The sequence below is a fragment of the Anopheles ziemanni genome, chromosome 3 (genome assembly GCF_943734765.1).
Source record: "Anopheles ziemanni chromosome 3, idAnoZiCoDA_A2_x.2, whole genome shotgun sequence".
NCBI lineage: Eukaryota > Metazoa > Arthropoda > Insecta > Diptera > Culicidae > Anopheles > Anopheles ziemanni.
This window is the reverse complement of record NC_080706.1, coordinates 29587912-29606013: the sequence shown is the minus strand read 5'-3', so window position 1 is coordinate 29606013 and position 18102 is coordinate 29587912. Positions and strand designations below refer to the sequence as shown.

The 18102-nt window shown below is 45.0% G+C and overlaps 1 protein-coding gene across 6 annotated transcripts in view; it reads right to left on the bottom strand.

Annotated features, from left to right (window-relative positions):
• The window catches only part of LOC131288654 (polypyrimidine tract-binding protein 2), a 208061-nt gene that overhangs the window by 2726 nt on the left and 187233 nt on the right, over nt 1–18102 (bottom strand). For 5 of the 6 annotated variants that reach the window (XM_058317806.1, XM_058317807.1, XM_058317810.1 and 2 more), the window contains 3 exons: nt 13720–13753; nt 3050–3142; nt 819–1035 (listed from right to left, as the gene is read on the bottom strand). In XM_058317806.1, the coding sequence (XP_058173789.1) occupies nt 819–1035; nt 3050–3142; nt 13720–13753 (344 nt within the window). The remainder of the gene's footprint in view (nt 1–818; nt 1036–3049; nt 3143–13719; nt 13754–18102) is intronic. The other variant, XM_058317811.1, reaches the window with a different exon arrangement.

Below are 18102 nucleotides of genomic sequence, written 5' to 3'. Positions count from 1 at the left end.
AACACGTTCGTGGTAAAGTTCTTTAATAGTTACAGCAAAGTGTACCGCGTGTACAGTACTCTCCCTGTAGTCGTATTTCTTCAGCCTAACTCCCCGGGATTCTAACGTGCCTTTTACGTACTCTGCGTCTGTTGCTTTGAGGTAGGCTAGAAAAAAAGTAAGGAACCCTCAGTTTGTTTGCCGTCACGGCGGTCGGCGGTGGAACTTTAATTCCGTTTTCTTTAGCATATAATCATTCGCCGGGACAATGGTTGGGAGTTTGGTGTGATTATGGGACACACCAGCTTCCTCCTGCCAAATAAGTAAACCCATGAAGACGCATGCCACCATCCTAACCCCTGGCCCTGAGGAGTAGAAATTACTGAAGTAGATTATGCATAAAAGTGTTTCCATGTCCTTCTATCCCCGATCCAGAGCCCTCCCCAGCAGGCCGTAGCTCTCCTGCTTTGGTTCAGACAATGAACCTTACGGTGTACTCGAGATACCCATTACACCCAAACCAAAAAGGGGCTGGGTGGAAGTGCAAATCAGACACCTTTAAAAATCTTTACCGATGGTGCAAAACCACCTGCGACAGACCACCAAAACGGTGCCGGAGGTGATTTGGAAAATGAAAGGAAAATATTTGAAAATCACACAGCACACAGCTGGGTACTGCCTTTGCGGCTTTAATTACGAACGTTGGTAGTTTTGCTGCAGGGTCCCGGGGACCTTCATCTGCACATCATTCGAGAGGAGGAGTTTATCGGTTTATAAACACCTTCGGAGACCCTCTTCAAAGGGGGGTCGTCCGTCGTCGGTGTGGAGCTGCCACTTACGGAATGTTGCTTAAATGCAGTGTAGCTGACGGGGGATAGATGTTCTGGTAGTTTTTGCTACCCGGCTTCTTGAACCGATGCAGCGGATTTTGTGCGTAGTCGCGCGTCAGTCCGGCGTCCGGTTGGCCTTCCTTCGGGAGCTGCACCGCCTGATGTTTGCTCGGCATCACGCGGATCGTCTTGTTCCAGATACGGAGCTTATCCAAGTGGGTCATAGCTGGAACGAGTGGAAGAGGAAAAAAAGAATAATTAGGTCAGAATAGAAGTTGCAATTCATTTCCATACATATCGATGTTGTCGATAAGCCCATGAAAAACCTCAAGGGATTTCTATTTTTGTCTATCTACATTCATTCAAATTCAGGTTTTTTTTTATTTACTCTCGCCACAAAAAAAAAGCCACCAACATTGTGTTGAACTCCGGGAAAAAATCACACTACTATCCTTCCGTTAAGCCTTCCATTCATTCATTCAATTTCGGGTCGGATTTATTTATTCAGATTTATCCAACCAACCAGAAGTTGGGAACCGGTTGCGCTAGCTTTGGTCTACTATCGCCCTTCCGTTTTCCCTATACAATTCACGTGCTAGTACATAATCCTTGGCATTTGTAGCATGAACAGCGAACTGGGAGGTGGAGGTGGAGCTTACAAATTCCGATGGAGTTGCGCCCCTTGGACACGAATGCTTTGGCGAGGGTCGCTTGCGGAGGTGATTTTTAGCCTGCAAACACCCCACACATCCGCAGGTTGTAATCTTTCTGCTCGTTTGAGGTGCAAAGGAAGAAAACAACAACCATTCATTCGCTCCATGGTGGCTTAAAGAGCTGTGCCAAGCAAATTAATATAAACGCTACGCTTTAACCTCACACCACAATCGCGCGCCAAAAATGGGAAGAAAATTCTTGCGAGCAAATCTGGTCGGGTGTTTTTTTTTGTCCCCTACTACTTTACATTATGTTTGCAAAGATAAATGGAAAAAAGAGTGGCTCCTACCAATAAACAAAAATTTACCGGATGATGAAAGCTCGCGCCGGTTCAAGCTGGATGCTGGTGAAAGGTAACGGCCCATCCGCAAACAACCATCCGCCCGGTAACCCGGTAAGCAGCCTGAGGTATATGTTTGTCGGTTGCCTCAGGGCTCTCGCACCGGAAGAGGAACGATGCACCGCAAAAGGAACACACACACACACGCGCGTGCGGGTAACGGTGTAAACATTTTTACCAATTATTATTTGATATGCAAGCGCGGTTTTTGGGAGGGGGGAGAAAGTTAAAATAACAACACAGAACAGGTAAAACACAAAAACAAACTCCACCTAACGGGAGGCGGTAGGGGTGGGCCGGCCAAACGGGAAAACTCTGGCTTGTTGCGTTGTACGCGGAAAAAACGGTAGAGAAGTAAGCATACCTAACGATCGATAAATACACTGGAGGGTTTTTTCAAACTTTGGCCCGAGCAAAAACGGAGCATTTTCTATCCACTCCCGGGAGTGGAGAGGCACAAAAAAGGGCATTCTCCCGAAAACGCATCGAGTCAATATACCCTTCATCAACGCGAGCCAGGCAAAGTGAGATCGTTCGTCATCGGGTACGGAGCGAAAGAAAATAAAAAACCAAAACAGCATCAATGGAAGTTTGCCAATTTTATCCGAGCACCGGTTCGAATATTTCCTTTTTTCGTTCGCCCAATTTCCACTCATGTTCCGCCGTTTCATTCGACCAGTTTTGTGTGTACGGTGGTTTGATACTTTTCACACCGAAAGCGAACCTCCTGTGTTTATCCATCCTGCCCGTTTTTTGTTTGTTTCGCTTTGCCCAACGTTTTATTATTTATTTATTTACAGTGAGATTTATTGCGTGTAAGTTAGCGAAAGAGAATAACATGCACTGGTACAATTTTTAAATGGAGCACTTTCGCCTTGTCCCGCGAGATTTTCCGGTGGGGTTACCAAACAACAAGGGGGAGGAAAAACAACCTCCCTCTACCTGTTGGTTACGGGCCAGTGGTGGGAAAAGATTAATGAGTTAAGCGTGGCAAAGCACGGAAGGAGAAATGTTTTTGCTTGACTTAAACTAAACGACCATTATCAACAGCATCACATAGGACATTTGTGGACGTTGAAAAAGTATGGTAGGATGCATGTTTATTGTAAATAATAAAATGAAAGCATTCCTCAAAAGTAACTTAACAAAATATGGACTTCTGCCATCTTTTCTCCGGTTTACTTACCCAAATACGCCTGGTAGGGTTCAGCCATCTGGATCAATGCTGAATCCTTCTTGTTGTAGAGAATCTTTACACGTTGTACATCACCATACACCCCTGATGAGTAAGAAAATGGAAGAAATAAACCATTAAGCGCCATGTATGAATTATCTCAAAGGGTAAATTTGGTTCGAAAGATTAATATATTTGATTTGTTGAACGATTGAAGGAGGAGATCGTAGATCATGGTTATTTCGTAGACATGCAACAAATCCTTCGCCGGTCATCGATGTAAATGTGGCAATTAAATTTAATTTGTGTGTGTGTGTCTATGTGTTTTGTGTTCATTAAATTTGGAAACATTATACATCCGTTTGTCGTTTACTCCGTGATCAATGAATGCATATTACTTATATCCTAACTCAGGTAAACCATGTGACAATAATCAATTGTTTGCTCATTTCTGAACGTCCTTGGTTAAATTTAGCATCTTTTCTTTAAATAGGTTTGTATTAAAACTACATCATGGCAGAGGCTGAAAAAGTTAATAAACGGGACTCGCTTTCAAGAGACCTTTTTCCACTTCTACATCCCTGAAAAACGCCTGGTGAAAATAGTATCCCACATCTATTGTTTGTTTTTTTTATTGCTAAAAACTTCTTGCCCGCTTGATAGCATCCAAAAGCACTCGATAACAATGGATGCGCGACAAACAATCGACCTCCGGGAAAAATTGCATCCATTCCGAAGATGGCGCTACCGTTTTTCTTTTTTCCTAGCCTTGCATGGGGTCACCTGCACTCTTTTCTCTGGCCAACTCCGCAGCTGCAGGCGACGAATTGGAAACATTTACCATCGGTCAAAAGACGTGCCCTCCACATTCCGGCGGGCTGCGAGACATATGGCCAAAGCGTGCAAAAGCTGCCACCTGCTACTAGAGAGCACCGAACACACACACACACGCGGTCCGGGGGAAGTGATTCTTTAGCTCAACCCGTTTTTCTTCGCTCCACCTTTGACCCGACTGGAGACTCACGACAACGTCGACGACGACGACGACGAAGGCGACGAGTTAACCAACGGAAGCAACCTGTTAGCACTTTAAATCCTTTCCAGTTCCCCCTCTCCTGTGTCGTTGGCCAACCGAACGGGAAGGAGATCGAAGAAAAATCGCTCAAGTAAACACCGAACACTATCGACACACCCACACACACACTCGTCGTGTCCTTGCGTACATATGATGTTTGCACTTTTGTGCTCCACGAGGCGCATCCCCTCCTCGATCGTCTTCCTCTTCCGCCAATGCCATTTGCTAAGCCGTCAATAATCGGTGGGATGGGAACTGGCGTGACAAAAACGAAGCCATTCAACGGCAACGGGACCGATCGGGACCAATAGTACTCCCGCGTGGAGTTCTCCTCCTTCGACCGGAAGACATCGTTAAAATCTGGTTCCGTTCTGATTCTGTCTTCTATCCTTTTTTTCCCATTGGTGATCGGAAAAATGGAACATGGAAGAAAAGGCTTTGTGACGAAGGGGGGGAAGCATTTTCCTTATGGTTTTATTTTTCTAATGTCCTTAAACCAACCACCGATCGTCGTTCAATACCACCCCTTCGTCTCCCGTTGGGTTTTCTTACACATATATTTTTATTGCTATTGCCATATTACATTTATTATTATCGTTGCCGCTTCGCGTCGCCTGGTTGTGTGCCGCGCGAACATGTGTGTGTGTGTGTATGTTTGATTGTGACTTCACTTTTCGTTGCTTCTCCGCACAAAGATTGCCAAACGATGGGATTCCATTTTCCCCTGCACCAAAAGGGATCGTGAGGGTTGGTGGTATCGGGAAAATGCTCCATCTTTTTTTGCTCGAGCGTCGAGTTGTTGCTCGTGACTTAAAACCTTTATCTTCGCCGGTGCCTTGCATTTTGCAGCAACCAACAAAAAGGTAAAATATTGAAAACTTCCTCTCCCATCTCTCGCGGGGGGGGGGGGAGTTCCGTCTCGAGCCACGCGATTTCCGTTCTATTGTTCCCTGCTGCTACTGGGCTCTAGAGCCCGTAAGCGGGTGGTATGAGTTTTTCGCAACACAAAAGGGGAAAAATGTGTTGATAAAAGGATTGCGAATCAATAATTTACAAAAAGGGGTTTTTTTGCTCGCTCCACGTGTGTCTTTCCGGGGCGGGAGGAATGGAAGACGTTTGTGATGAATGCCAGCGCCCCCTTGGCGAGGTTTGAACGGTCCTTCGGTCCTGTCGCAATGTCGATGAACTTGCACCGCGGGAAGGTAAATCTCATCAACCCTTGGCCAAGGATGGCTAAAAGGAACGCAACGTTCTTTGGCTATCAAAAGGAAAGGGGGCGATTTTAATAAGATTATAACAGGCTCAGAAAGCACAAAGTTGTTTAGTTTTATGCGCTTACTGCAAAGCACTGCGAATAATAAACCACGTACTGATGGTAGGTCTGAGGGGCCAACAACAAGGAGTCATGGTGAATTTTTGGGTTCTGAATGAATTTTTCGTTTCACAAGAAGAAAATTCACATTGTAATCGATATTTACAAAACATTTGTTGTAATTGATTTTCAATTTCTTTTATATATTTTTTGAACTAGTCATTGAGTGGTGTTAAAAAAAAGTGAGTTCGATTGAAAAAAAAAAATCATACATTACTAACATTTTTTACCATCATTCCTTGAATTTACTACGGAATCGATTACGATCAAAGAACGGTTAGAGATGATTGAAAAGGAAAGGAAGCCAAAAGCAACACACTGGATAAATTAAACTATTCACCTATAAGCGGCCACCTTTGGGAGGAATAAAACTGTGCATGAAAAAAAAAAAATGAAAAACAGGCACCGAATACCAGGTGAACCCGTTTTCATTCAATGCACAACACACACCACCGCACACAACGGACGAAATGCAAAGCTGCCCCATGGGAGCGCACCGGAACGGATGAACACGACGGATGAGGTTTTGCATTTTGGGGAGATGTGCATAAAATTTAAATTCTCCGTCCACCCCAACGCACCCGCACCACCCCCTGATCCTGGGGCGATTGTAAACCATTGCCCCCCGCCAGTAGCTTTCCCGATTTTCCTCTTTTTATTCCCGTTAGCGGCGATCGACGAACACGCTACAACCGACGGCAGCTTTTCCATCAAAACCGTCCCCCCGACCAACCACCAACGCTGGCCCTTAACCGTCTCTAGCGTCCACATTGTGTAGTTCCCGAGCCCTTTTTCCCGCGGGCTTTTCCTTCCATTCACTCACGGTGTGATGGAAGATTTGTTACAACCTTCGTTTTCCAGCTTCGGGCGAAGCAACCACCGAAATGCGCGAACCATTTCCACCGCTTTGGGGGCCCCAAAAGGTGCGCTGCGAGCGGAGGGCACACACCGTGGCAAGCGAACTATCTTTCCATCGAAAATCTCAATAATCCTTCCGCGACCGCACCAACCAACCAACCGACACACACACACACACACATGGCATCTATCTACCGATCGACTGGTGTAAAAACGAGAACCTGCATAAAGACCCCGTCGTTACGTTACGTGGTGGGGCTTCCGAAAAGCGATTCGTGCCGGTGCCGTACGTAGTTGCTGGCGCATATTGCACCTGTGCAACTCTCTCCGGTGCCTTTTTTCCTTTTTTTTTTATTATCATTTTACAGGTTGGGCCTTCTCCATCCCGGATGTGTGCAAATGCATCATGTGCAGCGAAACGTGCAAATTTATATAAATTGATTCGATTCCAGTCGATACACACGTACGGCGCGCAAAGGGTCGGGGTTGGGGGGGGCGAGGCTCTCGGGCAGAAGGACGGTAACCTTTTCCCAGCGAAGCCGCGGGTTTTTGCTTGCTTGGTTTGTGAAGTAAATGTTCCCGTCAGGGGATGCCCTGCCCTTCTGATACGCCAAAGCAGACCAATTTCAATGAAAGGCTTAACCCTTGGTATAGTCGATTGAATGTACAATTTCTGAATTTTTAAAAAAAGGGTCTCTTTACCAACAACTTTTGCAAGCAATTTTCTTCATTTAGATATTTTTAAATCTTTAATTTAGAAAACAAACTAATTGTTTCTTTAGAAATAAATTGGTTTGAGCCTTATAAATCGGTTTTATATGACTGTATTGTTGTTTTGTTGCCAATTTTTAATAGTTTTGGTGTTTGTTTGTGTTTGTTTGCTTTATTTTGGGAAGATTATATCAACCCATTTCACTTTTAATTCTTTTTTAAACAAATATCATTTTTATGCTAATTTTCTTTTCTAGCTCATCGAAGGGTTAAACCCTCCGCATAGATACAGTACATTTCCAATACCACACATGCAAGCAACAACCATTCGCTGAAGGTTAAATCCAGTCGGGTTTTTTCGGTCCCGTTTGTTTCCCCTTTACCCCTCATGCTGTGTATGCATCCCTCCTTCCCGCGGCTGCCATCGAAACAAATTAAGATTAACTAAGCTCGCCGTCCGTCGTATTCCGGGAGGGGGCCGCTGGGGAATTCATTCGTCGGCAGGGCGCGCTCGCAGGCAATGTTTGAAAGATTAGGCCACCGGATTGAATGGGTTCCTATGAATGATTTATGAAGTGATGGCACTGCCGCGTGAGCGACCGGTTCGGTTGCCAGGTTTGCCAGGGTCACGTAGGAAGGGGTTCGGAAAATAGGCACACGCGCACGGAAGCTCCAACAGGCAAAACAAAGCCGTCCTCCGATGCCGGGGTTTCCGAAGGATTCAAAGGCTCAATGGGAGTGCAAGAGGGACACAGAGGGAGAGTCTTAGCATGGGTCACAACCCCTCCCCACACCTCACCAAGCGCGCTATGTGCGTGCGGGTAATTAGAAAAGGAGCCAGTGTACCGCAGGGCAAATATACGGCAGTTACAAGTACAATCCGGACGACCCGAGAGAGCCCGAGATGTTAATGTAACCCATTTCGGTAGGCGCAACTCACCTCAGCCGCAATCGAATGCGGGAGAAGACAACGCGGAGGAAGGCGAAAGAAGCGTAACCCACCTCACCATCGGGCAAAGGATTAATTTGTTTCGAAGAACGCTGGCGTTTGGGCTTTTGTGTCAGACCGTCGGCGAAGGATGGCGGCGGCGGGCCTCGGTGAAATCTTCGAGCTCGTCGTTCCGGTGAACTGAAATAGAAATTACGCCTCACGGAGCGTAATCGTTTCTGTGGGCCCTGCCGTGTCCAACATCCCGCCGCTCGCTGCTTTTCATTTCCTCCGCTTTCCGGTGGTTGCGGATCGTAATTAGCTAAAAGAAATGCTCGCCCGCTTTCCACCGCTCAGAGCCTGATCTGCAATTCGGTGGAATTAAAGATAGCTGATGTTCGAGCTGGCGGCGGGATTTGGTCCTCGGACACATTTCTGCGGGTTGCTGTAAAGCAGATCCTCGGACGAAGTCTAGCCATTAAAGGCAACAGGTGTACATGGAAAAGGTTTTCCTAAGAGTTCTCTGAGCCGTCCGAGATCCTCGATATACACTGTGAAACCTTTAATCAAGGTGACACCAACTTTAATGCACGGATACTTGATTTCATTTAGTTAGACGAGTTAAGTTTTTAACTCAACAAAACCATGCAACAATTCAACATACCACGCTTCCAAACACACTGGCGTTATAGAGTATACTAGATTCGTAACGAAGTATCGTTGAAGTTTCGATTGAAACATACGGTTTTCCTAAAACATCCCATTTGCTACAGGTTTCCTATTCAATCGCTTATAATCCATTTCATTTCTCCCGCATTTACAACATACTCTATTAGCAAGACGTCTTCTTTGGCTCACTCACTTCCGGTTCAGGTGCTTCCCGCAGCCAGGAGTACTTCAATCCACCCAATTCAATGATAAGACAATGGAAGGATTACACGTTTTCACTGGCGGAAACGGAAAGGACCGGAGCGTGATGATGGAGCACTCGCCTTTCCTCCACAGTACAGAGTTCGAATGGCGACGCGAAATATTTTAACCCACCCACCCTCAGCCGTGATGGTGTCTGTTCGTTACTCTCTGCTTTTCATACAGGTTTCCATTTTGAACAATTTTCCAACGAGATTAGAAGCACCTTACTTCCGAGTTACTTTCGAGTTGGAACCGATCAAAAGCATGACGTGATGGGAACGCTTGTCAATCCATTTGGGAATATTTGAGCTCGTTTGTTGCAAACAAAATGGCTTTAGTGATCTACTAATTTTAGAACGTTTGTTTACAATCTAATCAAAATATGCAAAGATGCAAGAATTTGGCTAAAAGTGCAAGAAATAAAATCCCGCTAATCGGTCCACTCATTTGGCCACGAAAAACTGTTCCGATTTAATTTCCGAAAGTTTGTTTCGATTTAATTTCCGGAAGTGTGTCCAACGGTCTTTTCACAATCTGTGATTATGGTACAATGCTTGGGGTGTCATTAAAAAATCTAGAACGAATGTAGAAGAAACAAGTGCCATAGCAAACCCTTGCTGCATTCAAAGATGTCACAGTGATATTCGTATAACATCGTTATAATATCCATACTGGTTTTCCTACGCTTTTTTCTGTTTTTAAAGGGCTGTCCCCGTCTCAAGAGGAGGAATTCTTGAGTCATGGGCAAAAAAAACGAATATCCAGTCCTAAAGACGATGGAGGAAAAATAAGTGTGGTGAAAAATCCCGTGGAAACACAGTGTGATCAAGTCAGACACACAAAAAAAAAAAAACGGCACATTGCATCGTTTCCTTCACGCAGCATTTTCGGGTGGATATATTTTTAAAGAATATATATATTTCACAACGAACCCATGCCAGTTGTGCCAGCGAATTTGATGGTTGGGCACTTGAAAATGATGACACTGCAGTCGCAATTGACTACGGGTTTTGTGCTTCGCCATACAGTTTTTCTTTGCGGTGCTCTACTTTTCCTGCACTTTTATTCTCGTTACGTTTGCACGCGAAGTGCGGCCGCTTTACATTTGGCCATAACCTCCTCCCCGAGTTCTTTCAAGGGTGTGTGTTAGAGTGTAGGAGCGTTCCACGCACTGGAAATCGTTAGCGATCCACGAGAGAAGAAGGCTTTGGAAAAATATCCTGCAGCCTACACAGAACGATTGTATCGAGCTGAGGGGTTGTTTTATGAACTTTTCAACCCAAACTGAGCTGCGGCCACAGTATGGACTGTACACAGCAGCCAGCAGAAACACAGTCGGCGGTATATATTTACGACTTCATTTATTTTTTCGTCATATCGTTGCACTTTTTTCGACAGTTAAAGAGTGCACAGCAGGAACCCGGTTGGAAAATCCATCGCGAACACCGCACAAAAAGAAGCGTATTATATTTTTATTACTATCTTCTTTTACTGCCGTTTGTTTGAGTGCGTTTAAGCACGTTTTAATGAATCCCCTGTACTATAGCTAGAGCATTAATCGATTACGAAGATCGGCTTTTTCCATTTCCGGAAAATTCGATTGCAAAGCGTACTGCAAATGCATTTGGTTTATTCCATTTGAATCATTATGAAAACTCAGAGTTAGAAAGGCTCCAAAGCGACATCTGCCAACCGGCCCGGTGTGATCCTCCCGGGACGTTAAAGTTGTAAGACGGTACACCCCCCTCCGAAACGTCTGTCAACGTTCGTCCCAGCTGCAGCGAGGGCCCGTCGTCGAAGACCCGAGAGAGTTGCCCACGTGGGATCAATATTGCACAAAACTTCTTATCGTACGCAGCAAGTTCCTTATGCTTCGGGAAACGTCTGGGGGCACCAAACTTTTCCGTTAAGCGCACAACGCTCGGTCGAAAGTGAGTTTTCCTGTAAAGTCAGTCCCGACCCGGGAGGGATACAAGGGTCCGGGGGCCAGGGTCTGAGAACCGATCGACCATGTTTCGTATCGATTGCCGCAGCAGGGAATGAAAGTTTTCCTAATTGGGAAGATTGCGTATTGAATTAATTTCAAAACCCAAAAACGTATGCACCTGTGTGTGGGAGCGAAGAGAAACTGCACGCTCTGCGTCTTGGGCGAATGCACTTACGAAATAGATTCAACTTCACGAAAGTTCACCGAAAACGATGCTACAGAACAGAAACTTCCGCTTCCAGAACGATTGATCTGTACACTTTGGCAAACTTAACTGTTGCATTCGCTCCGCTCCGAAGCGACCGATGCTTGGCTTTGTAAACTTACACTTACGAGATGCCATTAAGCTGTAATTGCGGGTGGAAATCTACCTCAGAACAGTCTCAGGGAGAGTCGACATCAATGGAAAGAAATATGATATAATATTCCTTAGCATGGCAGGGTTGGCATCTCGCAATCATCGAGATAGAATTTCTCATTCGTTCACCCTCGTCATCATCATCATGCGAATTGCTACGTCGTTGAGCTTCCACCATTCCATGTAGTTGTTGCAAAGTGATGCAGTTCTCTTTACAGAGCTTCGCGAAAAGCTTCACCGATGATATCTATTCCCATCGATCGAGTCGTGATTTGATATTCGGAAGGTTCTTCTTCGGTTGCACGAATAACGTGGATTAAAAAGGGCACGGCAGACATTCGTGTGGAGCAAAATAAAAATACTATTCACTCCGCACACTAATCTTTTCTTTACCTTCTCTGTTCCTTGACAAACATGTTCGTGATGCCGGCGAAAGGGAGCTCTCGTCGGTTTGGAAAGTAATATTCCATTTTCGGTTCACCCAAATTCAATTTCCATCTGACAATGGGGCTGAAGGTTTCTCGAACGGGATCGCCGGTAGCGCACTTTAAAAGCTGCTAGGGATCCTACCCTGGATAGTAACCACGCTTCGTACCTCCAGCCCTAAAAGCTGATGGGGATTTCGCGTCGAAGCCCCGACGCGAAGAAACCCTTTCGGGACGCATTCATCGACGACGACGACGAGAGACCCCGGTAAAGGGCTCGAGCAAAAAGATTTTCTTTCCAGTCACCCGGATTGAATTAATCTTCCGTGTGGCTGGCGTGCATGTCGTGTAGAAAACGTTCGATGTAATACACCGGGAAAAAAAGCGGTGAGAGAAATATGATCGCTCTTCCGCGAAGGGATAGCACCGGTTCAATGGGAGTGGAGTTGAGCGAATCAAAATGGCACACACATACGGACGAACGAAGGAAGGAAAACACACACTGCACCACATACGTTCGGTGGCTGGAAAGACCTTAATAGCAGGAAGCCACCCGCCGCCTTGAGCTACGTCTTTTGTCGCAGAGGCAGTATTTCTTCCACCGGGCGATGGCGACCTGTTGGTAATAAGAAGTGCCAGTATGTGTCACACTAACGAGTCGTTTCCTGCTGCCATCATCCTCCTCATCGCTGCTGTTGCGGGCCGATTTTGACTATCGTATGGTTTCGCTGAATTTTTCAAACCGGAAGAGCGCTCGAAGCACAGACAGACGCAAGGAAAAATGGGAAAGGAAGCGGAAGGAGCCCGTCGGATTTTCCCTGGAGCATTTGAAGATACTTTTCCACCCTGCACGAGCCGAGGGTCGGGAAATCCTCCAGCGGGCGGTAAAGCGAACCGAAACCGGTGGTCGCTGCCACCCGACGGGGAACGACGACGACCGGGGGGGATCCGTTGCTAAATTTGACAAGCAACTGACAGCTTTGCGTTTTGCTGTGGGAGTTCTCTCCCGTTAGTGGTCCTGGGGGGGGGAGGGGGTTTGGCCAGGTTAGGTTAGCGATTATGGAAAATGATGCCACAGGGCTGTACACAGGCCGACTCGGCGGGCAGCTCCAGCTCCCTCACACCGCCCCACCCATCGTCCGCGCGGAATGCTTTGACACCGTTTTGGGACTTTGAGGACGATAAAAGTTCCAACGTGCTCGAGACCACCCGCACCGCACACCCCGTGCAGGTTGTTGAATGTCCTTTTGCGTTTCAATACGAAAAGCGTGGCAGATGGAACGAAGCGAGTCCAAACGGTGGCGGAAAAGAAAAGATAACATAAACATAAACTGGAAACAAAAAAAGGCCTAAATTATGCAAACGATGGCAGCTGACGGTTGCAACGGAGAGCGACAAGGTAGTAATGGAAACATTTCATCAGACGGTTTTCCGAAAGCTAGATAACACATTTTGCGGTTTGGTCGACGGAAGAGCAGAATAATGGCTTCGAGTGGAAGCTGCCGGCGTGGATCTTTTTTTATGTCGATAACTTTTTAACGCTCGCAAAGTAAATGAGACACACTCGGTTCGGTCTGATTGACGCTTACGGAAGCGCAGTAAGTACACCCATGCGCCTAAAAAACAGCAAAGTTGCGTTAATTGCCGACACTAGAGAATATTATGCAAACGTCGGCTGTCGTGCCGGGGCAGATGAACAGGGTAACCGAACCGAGGAACGACGGAACGTAAAAACAAAATCAAGCAGAAACATAAATGGAAGGCACAGTCACACACACGCTAGAAAGTGTTTTAGAGAAACGGGAAAAACAGGTTAAGATAAATAATATTTGGAAATAAAATAAATGATAATCAGTCGGGAAAACTGGACAAACGGATAACACAAACAAAATGATAACACATGTGTCTGTATTTGAGCGTATATCGGTGGAGTGTAGTGTAGTGTGTATGGATGTGTTTTGTTGTTTTTGTTGGGGGACAATGATTTGTGTACGTGTCTTGTGGTTGAGGAGTTGTATGTGTGTGTGTGTGTTGTGTTGAATGTGTGCGGACATACCAAAGAGGGTAAATAGAGCATCAGGCGTGACCATCTACAGAAGAGAAGAAAAATAGAGAAAAATTCAGTTAGCAGATGAGAAATATTTCTTTCAATGGCATCGTTGAAGGCTTTGAAGGGCAGAGATTGTGAGGAGAAAGAGGAGTGAAAAAATGAAATTTGGTAACGATCTTGCTGCGGTTTTACGAACAATTTCAATCGAACACGCAGAGCTTTAACAAAAAATGATGAAGTTTTCAAAAAATGAAAAGGTTTGAACGTGGATGAAGAGAGGAATGAAGTATGGAATAAAGCAAATTAAAAATAAAAATATAATAGTGTGATAGAGTTGAAAGGCATGAGTACAGATAGAAGTTTGTCAGTGTTATCAAAATAGTAGTGCATAGATAAATAGGTAAGTTTCAAAGAAGAACACATTTTAATACTACTACACTTTTGTTAGACACGTAAATATATAATAGTATAACGTAGACACATAGAACAGTTGAGAGTAAGAAGATCATAGAGGATCAATGTGATAGTCGGAAAGGATTGAATAACATTTTGGAGAATTACTGCTGTAGTGCCATTACAGAAGCAGGTAACAGAAACAACACAACGCTATACAATAACACACGAGGTTAAAATACGGAACATAAAAAAGAAATAAAAACGACGATTGAAACATCACCAAAGAAATAAAACAAATCGAAACGACAACTCGGATATACATGTGAAAATGTGAGATATGATTACTCACTTACTTAGCATAACTTTATCAAATAACAGCCAAGAAGAGTGGATGACACTCGAGGGAAAGATTCTTACACAGTTCTCTATCATCCCGAATTCATTTACGCTATTCCCTTCCATAACAGCACCATATCCAACTCAAACACGAGCTAGTGGTGTAAATTTATCGCCATCCTTCGCGAGCCGTTGTTTAAGATGTCGTTCTATCCGTGGATAGAACATCACAATGATCCACAAAGCAGCGAAGAAACAAAACGACCAACGATGCAGCAACTCGAAACAATGGACTCTAATGGCCGGAGAAAAGAAGAGAAACGAATGCCGTCGTCTCGAGTAGGGCAGACAGTAAATTTAATGAATTTTTAAACGGCGAAAAATGAGCGAAAATAATGAAGAGGAGCAGCTAATGGACGCCCCTTCCACATTGTTCCCTCCAACAGGCCCAGAAAGGCAAGGAAGAAATGGTTGGAGTGAAAAAAGGGATAAACGTAATAAAAACAAAAGATAATGACTGACGGGCTAGCAGTGAAAGGAGAAAAGAGACCGAGAAAACAGAAACGGGGGTCACGTTCTGGTGCGAAATGAACGTTTGCGTGTCCTATCGGCAATGCTGCACTAAGATTAACGGAACCACTCATCACACTATGATGGCGGGAGGGGGTGAACGGTGGGCTCGATGAAGGGTGAAAGGAATCAACGGCGATAAGATCACATTATGGGACGCTGGAAAGAAGCACCAAAATGACTAACGATGAGACGGCGGACAGCGAACGTAACTATAGCAACCAAGTGAACGTGAGATCATCCAGAAGTCTAACGCAGGAAACTGATGCCAACACAGTTCCATCCTTGCCGGGTAGAACAAAAAACCGAACTAAGACTCCAACTGTGTAGGTGCGCAAATTGCTTTATAAGATCCAGAACAAAAGCCTTTTCCACCGGAAAAATGACGCCATAATGATACAGCCCATTCTGTGCGCGACTTTTCTCTTTATCTACATGCGTCCGTATAGTATACAAGGATGCAAAGTGAACAACATGATCGGTCAACAGAGGAACATCTTGCCATTACAATTAGCCGAACGGCAGAATGTTGCGTGATATAATCGTATAAATATGTCTGTCGTGGAAATAAAATGTAAACACATTGGCTTCCCTAGAGAGGAAATAAAATTTTAAATACTTATTCAAAGAACCTGTAAACACCTACGGAAACATACGGGAAAAGCAGTGAAGTTATCAGATCGGAAGATAGCTTTTACAATAGAGGGGTTTTCATTGAAAGAAGTTTCTAGTGACAGAGAGAAAGAGAGATAGAGAGAGAGAGCGAGAGAGGTAGAGACGGAGAGGCAGAAGGAAGGTGAAAATGTGTTAAATGTTGGGTCTTGGGAGAGTAAGAGACAACAGGGGTGTACTGACAAGACCAGGAAAATAGCTAAGTAGTTATGAAGCGATCATCAATGGGTACACAGTTTTGTTATCAAAAAACATTAGATCAACTTTGTTCAAACTTGAAATGAAGATAATACTTCGAAAAATGATGAAGGTGTTGAACTATCGATGAAAATACTACTTCGCTACAAAAATGTTCATCTATCCAAAAACACTTCACCGAATTCAGAATGATAAGAACGTAGTGCAATGGACCCCAAATGCACGAGAAGAAGGTCATTTGGGTAAACGATTCTAAGAGCTTCCGTTGTGTAATGCAAAATAAAATGTTGTCAGCTTTGATAGACATTCTATTAACAAACACCAAAACAAGGAAAGCAAAGTGAATTCCAGTTCGATGATTTTCCGGTAAGATAATGTATATTACATTTGTTGTAACCACAGCTGGATGGCCCAACACTCAAAGTAAAGCTACGAAGACCCATTCGGAGTAAAATCGTAAGCAGTAACATTTTTTGTTGTTGTTGCTTTTTTCAGATTGTTTCTCCCATTTTCGTCCTCACTTTCGTTAGTTATTATCTTTAAAACCATAAAAATGATTGCAATTCGAGGTGGAATACTCATCATTTTCTCCCACCGCATCGCAAACCACACCCGAGCACATGGTACTAATACCGCAACTGCTGCAAAGTCCTGCTTGGGGAACCATTCTAACGCCTTCGATGGTATTATTTCTTTACCGGCTTCCTCTTTGCGGCATCCGGAACCAGCGCCGTTAGCCCACCGATTCCAGCGGACTTATTTCAGAAACGAATAGAGAGGGAGTGGGCCGCACAAGACGCGGGCGCAACTTGTGGCTTCTTCGTGAAACAATATTTTCACCTACCGCCATACTTTCAGCTTGCCCGGTTCTTCTCGCTTCGCTTACCACAAAGTCCATCATCATTTACCCAACGGAAGGGAAGCAACTGGTCAAGAAGAGAGAAAAAAAAGTGGATCCGCTTTATGGAACCACTGAAAGTGGGAAGTTTCGTCCTCACGGTATCCCTTTTTTTACAGTTTTTAGTGGAAAAGTTAGGTCCTTTGGACGAAGCGTTAAAGATGTTTGTTACGGTGTTGGCCGTGGTTTGTCGTGCGCCGGAAAATTGCCGGTCGCCTCTCGGCGGGAGTTCCAAGAGCCAGATTCTCTCCCCCCCTCCCACTGGGATCCAAACCAACCACGGGAGACCGGCTGAGTTTCCCATGGCAGGGAAATAAGGCGAGAACAAAACGAAAAACTGATAAAGCAAGATTGCATACAGAAACGCCGCAGTACCCGCAACTCGTGGCCTTCGCCTGCATCGCATCGAGGGACGACTAGCACGCCGGCGGGGATCGTTTATGTAAATCGCAATCCATAAAAGAAGATAATTTATTCCGCAATAATACAGAGGAACCAGCACCTCCGATTCAATGGCTGTTCGCTTCGTGGCCGGCCGACAAATCCTTGCAAGGAAATGTGCACGAGTTTGCCTCGACAGCTCGACGGACCACAGACGGCATTCTAACTACTTCCTGGCTTCCTCGGTGGCGCTGAGGATGGCCAGCACAGACAGAACAAACAAATAGACGGTCTACGATGGGCCAAAGGCTACCACTAACCACCGAGCTCGGAACCACACGGAACAATGAGCCGAGCACGACCCGGTGCAATTGTGGAAGAAAACTTTAGGATAGATTTTTTGCCGCCGGTTCCTTTGTGGTATGGTTGCGTCACTTGGTTAACCGAGGCAGTCTTAAGTCTGAGAATACACTCGCCAAGAGACACCCGACGTGGGGAAAAACAAGCAAGTTGGACTTCCCGTACAAAACCATAGTGAACGTCTTCAATCGTTGCACGACAGTGGGCCTCGCAAAGGAAGTGTGCCATTTTCACAAGTGCATGTGCTTTGCCGGAGCAACCAGTTGTTGATCGTCCGTCCGGAAACGGTAAATAAGTGGTAGAAGTGAAGAAACCAAACAAATACTTCTTCACCGTCGTTCAATTGTAGGGTTTCCCTTTGAACTAGACCAGGAAACGGACGGTAATTTAAAGTGCAAAACTCACTCATAAATAAATTAGTTCCTGGAGTAATTAATCTAGCGATTTTGGAACCGATTTTAAATATTATCATGTTATATGGTGTATTACAATTGCTTAGAAAGCAATACAGTTTTCAAGTACTAATTTTTGAACCGATCGACCCAATGTCAAACATTAACAAACATTAATTTAACGAA